Raw genomic sequence first — 13645 nt, forward strand, 5'->3', positions numbered from 1 at the left:
GAGGACAGCGGGTAGGATTCTAGCAGCTTGCTGCACCGCCGCTGGGGACACAGACGCCGGCTGGGAGGTGAGCATGGAGGTTTTTTTTTATCCCTTCCCTGACTCAAGTATAAGCTGAGGGGGCTTTTTCAGCACAAAAAAATGTGCTGAGAAACTTGGTTTATACTCAAGTATATACGATAGGTAATTTTATCCTCATACTAAAATGTTTACATCATAAAAGCATGCAAATTTAACCCTTTCCAAGCTCAATGACATTTCAAGAAGGATTTTAAGATCCACACTCACCCAATGTGCTCTTGACCCTATTTTACTTTTCTCCTGTAATATTCGACCTGGTCCACTGATCCAGCTGGACTCTGCATAGAGCACCCTGAAGTATATGGTTATGGTGGCAAGCCTTGTACAGGGTTACAGATCAAGGATGATGAGTAACTTATGGTCCTGAGCTGGAAAGGGTTAAATTATAAAAAATGAAGTAAATATGCATCAGTGGAATGATGTACATTGAGATTCTAAATGTTATAACGTACTGACTTGCTAGTACTGGGAGTAAATAGTGTTAAATAAAGGCATCATATTGATCATCTTATGGTAAGTTTTATTATAACTTTTCAGAAAGTTCTCAGAGTATTAGATAATCAGTATTTTTCTTGTGACAACATACTTTAAAGGGAATATGTCATCTGAAAATGGCCTATTGTATAAATCAAACTTTTATATTAAAAATATTTTTAAGAACTTTTGATGATTTTTTTTCTTCCACAAACAGCACCACACCTGCCTATGGGTTGTGTCTGGCATTGCAGCTAGAGCTTAACTACAGTACCAAACATCTTGTGGACAAGTGTGGTGCTATTTTATACTCCTTGACAATCGCTTTATTGCAAACTTACTGTTTTCAGGGGAGGTCATCTTCATTTCAACCTTTGGAAAAATAAGTAGGAGTCGCTTTTTAACCATTTGATGATCAGCCAATTTCTTTGCTTTTGTCCATTAATTTTCGAACTGTAATGACCTTACTAGTTTTATGTTGATGTAGCTGTATGAGGTCTAGTTTTTGGGAAATAGATTGTACTATTAAAGGGGTTATCCAGGAAGCACCCACCAGGATGCACTGGGATACCCCTGTATAGTGGCCAGCGTTTGTAATTGCAAGCACAGCTCTTAATGAAATCAATAGGAGCTGCACTTGTAATTGCAGGCTGGGGTCCCATTGATTTCAATGAGAGCTATGCCTGTAATTAGAAGTGGCATTTACTACACAGGCGTCAGAGCAGTGCTTCCATTCTGACCCAGGTCTATCTCCCTTCAGGTGCTGCCTAGATAACCCTTTTAAGACTTCATGCACACTGAGTCTGAAACCTATGTTTCACTTTCTTAAAGTGACCCTCCGGTCCTGGAGAAAGAAAGATGGCCACACTGGCTTCTCTGACGACATGATACACACTGTGCATTAGTGTGTATCATTAGTCTAAAACACTACACCTGCTTTGATTAACCAGGGCTTTTCACATGAGCAAAGACGCATTTAGTGTCTTAGACTACCAATACACACTATACGTAGTGTGCATCAGGTAGTCAGAGAAGCGGTTTAGCCATCTTTGTTTGTCCAGGACTGAAGGGTCACTTTAAAGAGGTTTTCTGAGCAATTTTTTAATCCTTTACCTAATCCCCCACTTCTGCCCCCATCAACTATGGATATAACTTTTCTGAAATGGCTCCTATTGTTCTCTCTGTGAAGTTACAACCTTATACTGGCCAGTTAATTCCTATACATGTACAAGTAACTACAATTCCTAGAATACTATACAAGACGTCAGTAGTGTTGGTCTGTTTTGGGTGTCATCGCTGGGGCCATGTAAAAAAGGAGGACCGGATCAATTTACCTGGTAAGTACTGGTTCTTTCATTTCAATTTTATACTATTCCATCCCTTGCCTGCATTTTTCAACAACTTGATCAACTCTTTTAAAACTCTTAAAACCCTTTCATATAGGATGATATGTTCTGCAACAACATTTTCAATTTCACACCAAAATTTGCATGTTAGTAGTGTGGATTTTGGGACTGAATATTCCTCAAGAGAGCATATTCCACAATGATGTTGCAGAATATTCCGTGCTGTGTGAAAGGTCCCTAAATGGATTCAAGAACAGTCAACTGTTAGCATGAAGAGCCAGTTGTTAAATGATGTATTCATAGAGATTTTCTCTTTTAGTAAAGCACTGACTACAATTATTAAATCCCTCCTTGTTAGTTCCCCAGTTCGCTTTATGGACTTTGTCTTTGTTGAAAGTAAACCAATTAGGTCGGTCTTGTGAAAAGCTGCCAAGTGCAATAATTAAAATAATGAAGATTATATTGAGGGGGGTGGCTGCTTAGTGCCTATTCCTGCACAAAACAGTGAATACAGGGTCTCAGGCAACATGGTATGTGTAGTGCACCACACAGGCTTACAATCTGTTAATGACAAAATGTTTGAATTCAGTGGGTTGCTCTGCACCCCACAGGTGAACCACACTGGCAACCCAGCCTCCCCCAGTGCTCAAAGCCGCACCCCGTTTCACTTATAAATAGTGATAAATATGAGGTATTGTTTCATATTTTGGCCAAAATACGTGAACTTACAACCCAGTAATCACATGACTGGTGGGTGCTCCCTGCTAAGGCATAGCTGCAGGGTCCTAGCAGATCCAGATCAGCTCTGTTAGTGACTACTGTCTGTTATGTTGTGCTCCTGAGACTTACCTCTTTTACGTTGTGCTGTAACTGTCTGTTACGCTGTGCTCTGTAGTGCTAGGGGTTTCCAGGAGCACACTTTCACACATGTGGGATGATTAAGCTGGCTGGGTGTGTATTGTGCCAGCCAATCATCACCAGTCTTCTGCATATAGATACCAGCCTCTATTACTAGAAGATGCTGTTTTTTTATTCATTATCTCATTTCCTCTCAGAACCCTGGTGCTTGGTGTCATGTATGTTCTGCTGTGTTGTAAGCTGCATGCATGAGGTTCTGGGTTGGACTCCCATGTCTGTTTGTTGGTGTGAACAAAGTATGATTGTTCTCAGTAAGAGAAAGCAGGTAGTCTTGTAGATATGATACCTTTATAATTGCTAATAAAAATACATGATGTTACAGCAAGCTTTTGGATGGTTCTGTTATCCATGCTTCACCAGGCTAAAATGAAACTGGTTTGAATGGCACACAATTATAACACACAAATGCAGTGGTGAGGGGGGACATCCCTCTTGATCTAAATAAATGTTCACACACAGAAATTTGAGACTTAAACTAACACCAATCTAAGCAAAGACATACTATGCCGTGCTCCCCCGCACCTCCTCCAAAGGCTTCCCGCTGTCACTGCTCCCGATTCCTGGTTCCCAGCGGCCTGTAGTGGCCTGACCTGACCAGCATCACATGCCCAGTAGCAGTCGCACCTGACCAGGCTACTAGGAACCGGAAGCTGGGGAGTGCTGACAGCTGATAGCCCTTGGAGGAGGTAAGGGAGAGAGATGCTCTGTATTTCCAACTGATTTCTAGTCAAAATCTGCACCAATGGTACAGATTTTGACTGTTCTTTTAGATGCAGAATTTGCTGCAGGAAATTTCCGCTGCGGACATTCTGCAGCATTTCCGTCATGTGTAAACATACCCTTAATCAGCTTGAAGTATGATGCCATGTGCAGAGCGGCCTCAGTAGTATTAGTGTCCCCTATACCAGCCCCAGCAATAATATTGACCCCCACAGTGACCCCACTAATATTATCACTCCCCTATACCACCCCAGGGCCAGATATACAGACTTTGGGCCACTCCACTTTTACAGCATGTTAACCGAAAGAAGGGTCCCCCATCCTAATTACCATTGGTTCCCCGGGATGCGATCACAGATTGCCAATAGTATCAGTATCTACTGAGTGGACTCAACTCACTGGAACACCGGAATAACTAAGTCATAGCAGAGAGTTGGCTGTAAGAAGAGGACACTGCTCAATCAGTGCCACAGCACTGGTAAAGAAACACATGGAGCCAAGATTTTTATTAGGGAGCTGAGCAACTGATGCACGGTGATGCAATGATCTCATCATAGTATCATTCTTACTGCACCATGAATAGCGCAAAGGCAAAAACCTCTGAAAATGTCGCATTCATATTTTTTTACATTTCACCCTACATAAAAGTTTTTAAAGGTTGTCTAGTACATTATATAGTGCATTAAATGGGGCCACTAATAAAATACAACTTGGCCCGCAAAAACAAAGCAAATCCTCATAAGGCTATGTCAATGGAAAAATAAAAAAAGTTATCGCTCTTGAAATGCGGAGATGAAAAATGAAAAAATCTGATACATAGCTGGTAATTAAAGTGTTAAGAATTTTGTAGGGTTGCTTGCTGTGATTGTTTGGTGGGTAAAATTGGGCCCATTTTCAGACATTTGGTTCAGGTCAGCCTGACTCAATTTTTATCATAAATCACTGAAAAAATTATGTGTGTTGTTAATACTATTGCTTGAAATGCTGGAGTTCTAGGTTCAAATCTGTGCAACAGCTGTATGAGATTTTATGTTCTTTCTCCATATCTTGAGAAGAAAGAAAAAGTGTGGTCGCTCAGTTGGTAGTACTGTTGACTTGAGTTCTAGGTTCAAATATGACCAAGGACACTATCTCTATAGAATTTTTCAAAGTTCATGCATATGTTGTCCTTGATGAGATTTGAACCTAGGACCCTAGCACTGCAAAGCCATAGTGCTAACCAAAGAGCCACAGTCATCAAAGAAACACCAGCTATATTCCCATTAGTCTGCATTAGGCATCTTTTGCTGGTCAAATTAGTGAACCTGATTTTTTATTCCCATTGACTTTAATAGGAATTGGAATTGAGTCATCCTGATTCCCGATTATTTTTGGAAAATGGGGCCAATCACACCCGACCTGATTATCACAATAATCGCTCATCATTAGTACTTAAGATATTTTTCATTTACAATGTTTTCCATATTTTCCCTTCTAACAACACTTGGCTATAATATCAATACTCTATTTGAAGCATATCTACTAATAGATTTTCCTCTCCTCCCCATATATTGCTCTGTGCCTCTTGAATACCAGACTTTAATGGTGTACATCTAGGCAACAATAGAAACAAATTGAAGAGCTGTTTTGATTTGGCCATTTTGTTTCTTACTCAATTCATTTTGCTGCTTTAAATTCGTCTGACTTTTCCTTGCAGACTGATAATATTGTTCAAGCATAACACTGATTGTCTAAGAGTTCTACTAGAGTTTAGAAAAGATTAAGACCAAGTCTTGTTTAACCATGTAAATCCAGAGTTGCACAAATAATCAGTTGTAATTACAATAAAACTTTCATAGAGCAGTTCTCACTGTTAATTGTTGTTGGAACTCCAATGCTAGCATTCAGTCCTAATAGGGAAAATGAGGTCATAAACAACTAACATAATGCTTCTTAGTGTTTATTCTCCAACTACTGTTTACGGATGGATACCTTGCCCTATATTTAAAGTTCAGCCACCAGTTTGCCACTTAAAATATGTATATTAGAGATGAGCGAACGTACTCGTCCGAGCTTGATACTCGTTCGAGTATTAGCGTGTTCGAGATGCTCGTTACTAGAGGCGAGCACCACGCGATGTTCGAGTTACTTTCACTTTCATCTCTGAGACGTTAGTGCGCTCTTCTGGCCAATAGAAAGACAGGGAAGGCATTACAACTTCCGCCTGCGACGTTCAAGCCCTATACCACCCCCCTGCAGTGAGTGGCTGGCGAGATCAGGTGTCACCCGAGTATATAAATCGGTCCCTCCTGCAGCTCGCCACAGATGCATTCTGACAGAGATCAGGGAAAGTGCTGCTGATGCCGGAGCTGCTATAGGGAGAGTGTTAGGATTGATTTTAGGCTTCAAGAACCCCAACGGTCCTTCTTAGGGCCACATCTGACCGTGTGCAGTACTGTTGAGGCTGCTTTTTGCAGTGTTGCCCACTTTTTTTTTTTTGGTATATCGGCCGTGCAGAGCATTGCGTCCAGAGCATTGCATCCTGCAGTAATTTTACATAGTCCACGGCCAGTAGTGGTGGTGAGGCAGGGACAGTGAAAGACATATCCAGTCTATATACGCAGTGGGCTTTTCCCAAAAAATTTGGGAAAAAAAATCTATTTGGGCTGCCTGTGACCATCCTGACTGTACTGCGTCTCTGCTGGGGATAGTTGTGCTAATTCATACGCAGCCATCTAAGTGTTACAGCAGGCTTGCGCAAAATTCTTTCCTGCCTCTGCGTTGCCTCTTACATCACCGCTGTCATCCTGTCCAGAGTGAAACAGTCTGCAGTAATTTTACATAGTCCACGGCCAGTAGTGGTGGTGAGGCAGGGACAGTGGAAGACATATCCAGTCTATATACGCAGTGGGCTTTTCCAAAAAAATTTGGGAAAAAAAATCTATTTGGGCTGCCTGTGACCGTCCTGACTGTACTGCGTCTCTGCTGGGGGTAGTTGTCCTAATTCATACGCAGCCAGCTAAGTGTTACAGCAGGCTTGCGCAAAATTCTTTCCTGCCTCTGCTGTGCGCTCCGTAAGCGAAGTCAGCCTCCAACCACAGGCCAATAAGCGGCACATTTAATTACAGCGTTCTGTTTCTGCACTACTGGTAATACAGCATGCTGAGGGGTAGGGGTAGGCCTAGAGGACGTGAACGCGGGCGAGGACGCAGAGGCCCAAGTCAGGGTGTGGGCACAGGCCGAGCTCCTGATCCAGGTGTATCGCAGCCGACTGCTGCGGAATTAGGAGAGAGGCACGTTTCTGGCGTCCCCACATTCATCTCACAATTAATTGGTCCATGCGGTAGACCTTTATTAGAAAATGAGCAGTGTGAGCAGGTCCTGTCGTGGATGGCAGAAAGTGCATCCAGCAATCTATCGACCACCCAGAATTCTGCGCCGTCCACTGCTGCAACTCTGAATCCTCTGGCTGCTGCTCCTCCTTCCTCCCAGCCTCCTCACTCCATTACAATGACACATTCTGAGGAGCAGGCAGACTCCCAGGAACTGTTCCCGGGCCCCTGCTCAGAATGGCTAGCAATGGTTCCTCTCCCACCGGAGGAGTTTGTCGTGACTGATGCCCAACCTTTGGAAAGTTACCGGGGTCCGGGGGATGAGGCTGGGGACTTCAGGCAACTGTCTCAAGAGCTTTCAGTGGGTGAGGAGGACGATGAGACACAGTTGTCTATCACTCAGGTAGTAGTAATTGGAGTAAGTCCGAGGGAGGAGCGCACAGAGGATTCGGAGGAAGAGCAGCAGGACGATGAGGTGACTGACCCCACTTGGTTTGCTACGCCTACTGAGGACAGGACTTCAGAGGGGGAGGCAAGTGCAGCAGCAGGGCAGGTTGGAAGAGGCAGTGCGGTGGCCAAGGGTAGAGGCAGGGCCAGACCGAATAATCCACCAACTGTTTCCCAAAGCGCCCCCTCGCGCCATGCCACCCTGCAGAGGCCGAGGTGCTCAAAGGTCTGGCAGTTTTTCACTGAGAGTGCAGACGACCGACGAACAGTGGTGTGCAACCTTTGTCGCGCCAAGATCAGCCGGAGAGCCACCACCACCAGCCTCACCACCAGCATGCGCAGACATATGATGGCCAAGCACACCACAAGATGGGACGAAGGCCGTTCACCGCCTCCGGTTTGCACCGCTGCCTCTCCCCCTGTGCCCCAACCTGCCACTGAGATCCAACCCCCCTCTCAGGACACAGGCACTACCGTCTCCTGGCCTGCACCCACACCCTCACCTCCGTTGTCCTCGGCCCCATCCACCAATGTCTCTCAGCGCACCGTCCAGCCGTCGATAGCGCAAGTGTTGAAGCGCAAGCCCAAGTACGCTGCCACGCACCCGCACGCTCAAGCGTTAAACGTGCACATAGCCAAATTTATCAGCTTGGAGATGCTGTCGTATAGGGTTGTGGAAACGGAGGCTTTCAAAGGTATGATGGCGGCCGCGACCCCGCGCTACTCAGTTCCCAGTGGCCACTACTTTTCCCGATGTGCCATCCCAGCCCTGCACGACCACGTCTCCCGCAACATTGTACGCGCCCTCACCAACGCGGTTACTGCCAAGGTCCACTTAACAACGGACACATGGACAAGCACAGAGGGGCAGGGCCACTATATCTCCCTGACGGCACATTGGGTGAATTTAGTAGAGGCTGGGACAGAGTCTGAGCCTGGGACGGCTCACGTCCTACCCACCCCCAGAATTGCGGGCCCCAGCTCGGTGGTGGTATCTGCGGCGGTGTATGCTTCCTCCACTAAACCACCCTCCTCCTCCTCCTACGCAACCTCTGTCTCGCAATCAAGATGTGTCAGCAACAGCACGTCGCCAGCAGTCGGTGTCGCGCGGCACGGCAGCACAGCGGTGGGCAAGCGTAAGCAGGCCGTGCTGAAACTACTCAGCTTAGGAGAGAAGAGGCACACAGCCCACGAACTGGTGCAGGGTCTGACAGAGCAGACCGACCGCTGGCTTGCGCCGCTGAGCCTCCAACCGGGCATGGTCGTGTGTGACAACGGCCGTAACCTGGTGGCGGCTCTGCAGCTCGGCAGCCTCACGCACGTGCCATGCCTGGCCCACGTCTTTAATTTGGTGGTTCAGCGCTTTCTGAAAAGCTACCCACGCTTATCAGACCTGCTCGGAAAGGTGCGCCGACTCTGCGCACATTTCCGCAAGTCCCACACGGATGCTGCCACCCTGCAACATTGGTTTCATCTGCCAGTGCACCGACTGCTGTGCGACGTGCCCACACAGTGGAACTCTATGCTCCACATGTTTGCCAGGCTCTATGAGCAGCGTAGAGCTATAGTCGAATACCAACTCCAACATGGGCGGCGCAGTGGGAGTCAGCCTCCTCAATTCTTTACAGAAGAGTGGGCCTGGTTGGCAGACATCTGCCAGGTCCTTCGAAACTTTGAGGAGTCTACCCAGATGGTGAGCGGCGATGCTGCAATCATTAGCGTCACCATTCCTCTGCTATGCCTCTTGAGAAGTTCCCTGCAAAGCATAAAGGCAGACGCTTTGCGCTCGGAAACAGAGGCGGGGGAAGACAGTATGTCGCTGGATAGTCAGAGCACTCTCCTGTCTATATCTCAGCACGTTGAGGAGGAGGAGGAGCATGAGGAGGATGAGGAGGAGGGGGAAGAGACATCTTGGCCCACTGCTGAGGGTACCCATGCTGCTTGCATGTCATCCTTTCAGCGTGTATGGCCTGAGGAGGAGGAGGAGGAGGATCCTGAAAGTGATCTTCCTAGTGAGGACAGCCATGTGTTGCGTACAGGTACCCTGGCACACATGGCTGACTTCATGTTAGGATGCCTTTCTCGTGACCCTCGCGTTACACGCATTCTGGCCACTACGGATTACTGGGTGTACACACTGCTCGACCCACAGTATAAGGAGAACCTTTCCACTCTCATACCCGAAGAGGAAAGGGGTTCGAGAGTGATGCTATACCACAGGACCCTAGCGGACAAACTGATGGTAAAATTCCCATCCCACAGTGCTAGTGGCCGAAGGCGCAGTTCCGAGGGCCAGGTAGCAGGGGAGGCGCGGAGATCAGGCAGCATGTACAGCACAGGCAGGGGAACACTCTCTAAGGCCTTTGACAGCTTCTGGCTCCCCAGCAAGACTGTGTCACCGCTCCCCAGTCAAGGCTGAGTCGGCGGGAGCACTGTAAAAGGATGGTGAGGGAGTACGTAGCCGATCGCACGACCGTCCTCCGTGACGCCTCTGCCCCCTACAACTACTGGGTGTCGAAGCTGGACACGTGGCCTAAACTCGCGCTGTATGCCCTGGAGATGCTTGCTTGTCCTGCGGCTAGCATCTTGTCAGAGAGGGTGTTTAGTGCGGCTGGGGGAATCATCACAGATAAGCGTACCCGCCTGTCAACCGACAGTGCCGACAGGCTTACACTCATCAAGATGAACAAAGCCTGGATTTCCCCAGACTTCTCTTCTCCACCAGCGGACAGCAGCGATACCTAAACAATACGTAGGCTGCACCCGCGGATGTAAGCATTGTTCTCTATCACCATCAAAAATGTGGACCTCTTAGCTTCATCAATCTGTGTATAATATTCATCCTCCTCCTCCTGCTCCTCCTCCGGAAACCTGACGTAATCACGCCGAACGGGCAATTTTTCTTAGGCCCACAAGGCTCAGTCATATAATTTTTGTAAACAATTTTTATACCTTTCAATGCTCATTAAAGCGTTGAAACTTGCACCTGAATCAATTTTTATTTTAACTGGGCTGCCTCCAGGCCTAGTTACAAATTAAGCCACATTAACCAAAGCGATTAATTGGTTTCACCTGCCCTCTTGGTTGGGCATGGGCAATTTTTCTGACGTACATTAGTACTGTTGGTACACCAATTTTTTGGGGCCCTCGCCTACAGTGTAATCCAATTAATTTTTTGCCCACCTGCATTGAAGCTGACGTTACCTCAGCTGTGCTGGGCACTGCAATGGGATATATTTATGTACCGTCGGTGGGTTCCTGGCACCCACCCATGCTGTCGGTCCACATGGAGTTGTAACTGCATGTGTCCACTTCTAAAGAACCCCAGTCTGACTGGGGCATGCAGTGTGGGCCGAAGCCCACCTGCATTAAACATGACATTACCTCAGCTCTGCTGGGCACTGCAATGGGATATATTTATGTACCGTCGGTGGGTTCCAGGGAGCCACCCATGCTGTCGGTCCACACAGAGTTGTAACTGCATGTGTCCACTTCTAAAGAACCCCAGTCTGACTGGGGCATGCAGTGTGGGCCGAAGCCCACCTGCATTAAACATGACATTACCTCAGCTGTGCTGGGCACTGCAATGGGTTATATTTATGTACCGTTGGTGGGTTCCAGGGAGCCACCCATGCTGTCGGTCCACAGGGAGTTGTAACTGCATGTGTCCACTTCTAAAGAACCCCAGTCTGACTGGGGCATGCAGTGTGGGCCGAAGCCCACCTGCATTAAACATGACATTACCTCAGCTGTGATGGGCAATGCAATAGGATATATTTATGTACCGCCGGTGGCTTCCTGGCACCCACCCATGCTGTCGGTCCACACGGAGTTGTAACTGCATGTGTCCACTTCTAAAGAACCCCAGTCTGACTGGGGCATGCAGTGTGGGTCGAAGCCCACCTGCATTAAACATGACAATACCTCAGCCATGATGGGCACTGCAATGGGATATATTTTTGTACCGCCGGTGGGTTCCAGGGAGCCACCCATGCTGTGGGTCCACAGGGACTTCACAATAGGGAGTTGTACCTGCCTGTGTCTATGAATTAAAAACCCCGGTCAAGTTGGGGCATGCAGTGTGGGCCGAAGCCCACCTGCATTTAATCTGACGTTAGCTCTGCTGTCCAGGGCACTGCAATGGGATACATTTATGTACCGCCGGTGGGTTCCAGGGAGCCACCCATGCTGTGGGTGCACACGGAATTCCCATTGCGGAGTTGTACCTGCCTGTGACTATTTATAAAAAACCGCGGTCTAACTGGGGCATGCAGACACCTTGACAGAATGAATAGTGTGTGGCACATAGGTTCCCCATTGCTATGCCCACGTGTGCAGCTCCTGATGGCGGTGGCACAGGATTATATTTCTCATTGCTTCTGTACAGTATTGTGGGCTATCGCCCCGCCCCTTTTAAAGAGGGTCGCTGCCTAGCCGTGCCAACCCTCTGCAGTGTGTGCCTGCGGTTCCTCCTCATGGCAGACGCACTTATAAATAGACATGAGGGTGTTGTGGCATGAGGGCAGCTGAAGGCTGCGCAGAGACAATTTGGTGTGCGCTGTGGACACTGGGTCGTGCGGGGGGGGGGGGGGGGGGGTTGGGCAGCATGTAACCCAGGAGAAGTGGCAAGGGAGTGTCATGCAGGCAGTGATTGTGCTTTGTTGGAGGTAGTGTGGTGCTTAGCTAAGGTATGCATTGCTAATGAGGGCTTTTCAGAAGTAAAAATTGTTGGGGGGGGGGGCACTCTTGCCGCTATTGTGGCTTAATAGTGGGACCTGGGAACTTGAGATGCAGCCCAACATGTAGCCCCTCGCCTGTCCTATCCGTTGCTGTGTCGTTCCCATCACTTTCTTGAATTGCCCAGATTTTCACAAATGGAAACCTTAGCGAGCATCGGCGATATACAAAAATGCTCGGGTCGCCCATTGACTTCGAGCATCGCGAAAATTTCGTCCCGAGTAACGAGCACCCGAGCATTTTGGTGCTCGCTCATCTCTAATGTATATATATATATATATATATATATATATACTTATAAGAGTAAGTGATTGGCAAAGGACTGTTTAACATTTGAAATTAAATAGACCTCACATAAGCCAGTCAAATACATGTTATAATTTGGTTAAATATATTTCAAAAAATAGAATGGATAATTTCCTAGTGTGTTAAGCTTAGATATGTTTGACTTGGCCAGATGTGCATAATAATTCTATGCAGGTTGTGGAAGTAAGCAGCATCTGAATACATTTGGCAGCACTTATCTCAATGAATATAATAGGATCAGACATAAAGACCTAGCATTGTACTGATTCAGCTGAAAATAGCAGAAACAATTGACAAATGCAAAATGGGTGTTAGAACAGTAATAGGGATAGGAGGAAAAGAGAGAGAGAAAAAGAAACACATAAAACACATCTACACTAATGCCAGAAGTCTCATTAATAAAATTAAGGAATTGCAATTCAGATTATGGAAAAAGAAATATGACATAGTGAGAACACGAGACACCTGGCTGGATGATAACTATGACTGGGCTGTTCATTTGCTGGGTTACAGTCTATTCAGAAATTATTGTAAAAATAAAAACGGGAAGAGAGCTGCTTTTATGTAAAATACCATCCTGTGTGATATCTGTTAGGGAAATTAATATGTGGAGTCCCTATGCGTGGAAATAAGAATAAGAAAATACTGATTGGGGTTTGTGTTAAGTCTCTAAGTATAATAGAATCAACAGAAAATGTACTAATTAAGCAAATAGATAAGACAGCAAATTATAGCAAAGCAATTATTATGGGGAATGCCAACCACCTTGATATAAATTGGGAAGCTGGGACCTGTAGGTTCAATGAAAGATACTGGATTTTTAACAATAATAAAAGGCAATTATTACCTTCTGGTGATAGTAAAGGACTGAACACCAAGGGAGACACTTCTAAGCCTGACCCATTAGTGTAATGTAATTTCAAAAGTACAGGATGTGGGTCATTACTGTAGGTATTAGATATCACAAGACAACAACACAATTATCCTTTAAAAGGATGTTTAATACAGGAGTTACAGTACAAAAACTGTAAACTTTAGAAAAGCCAATTATCATTGGCTAAGAGAGATACTTAATGGCATAAACTGGGACAATGTTCTCAAATATAATAATACACAAACTTAGAGTGGTTTCACATCTGGTGGGATATTCTCCCACAGATCCAGCTCAAAACACCGGAAGAAAAAGTGCTGCATGGAGTGCTTTTTCTTCCGGCCAAAAGCTGAGCAGCTGAGTGGAAACCGAATAAACTCCATTATAGTCAATGGAGTCCATTCAGTGCTGTTGAGTTCCATCATGAGACTGAA

The 13645-nt window shown here is 46.3% G+C and overlaps 1 protein-coding gene across 2 annotated transcripts in view; it reads right to left on the reverse strand.

The window, feature by feature from the left end:
- Positions 1-13645, reverse strand: part of HRH2 (histamine receptor H2) — a 100583-nt gene that overhangs the window by 12198 nt on the left and 74740 nt on the right. The window contains exon 3 of one of the 2 annotated variants that reach the window (XM_066589809.1): positions 289-449. The exons of the other annotated variant lie outside the window; for it this stretch is intronic. Within the exon in view, the coding sequence (XP_066445906.1) occupies positions 437-449 (13 nt within the window). The 3' untranslated portion in view covers positions 289-436. The remainder of the gene's footprint in view (positions 1-288; positions 450-13645) is intronic. 2 annotated transcript variants of the gene reach the window in all.

Source organism: Eleutherodactylus coqui, chromosome 2 (assembly GCF_035609145.1).
Source record: "Eleutherodactylus coqui strain aEleCoq1 chromosome 2, aEleCoq1.hap1, whole genome shotgun sequence".
In the NCBI taxonomy this organism is placed as follows: Eukaryota; Metazoa; Chordata; class Amphibia; order Anura; family Eleutherodactylidae; genus Eleutherodactylus; species Eleutherodactylus coqui.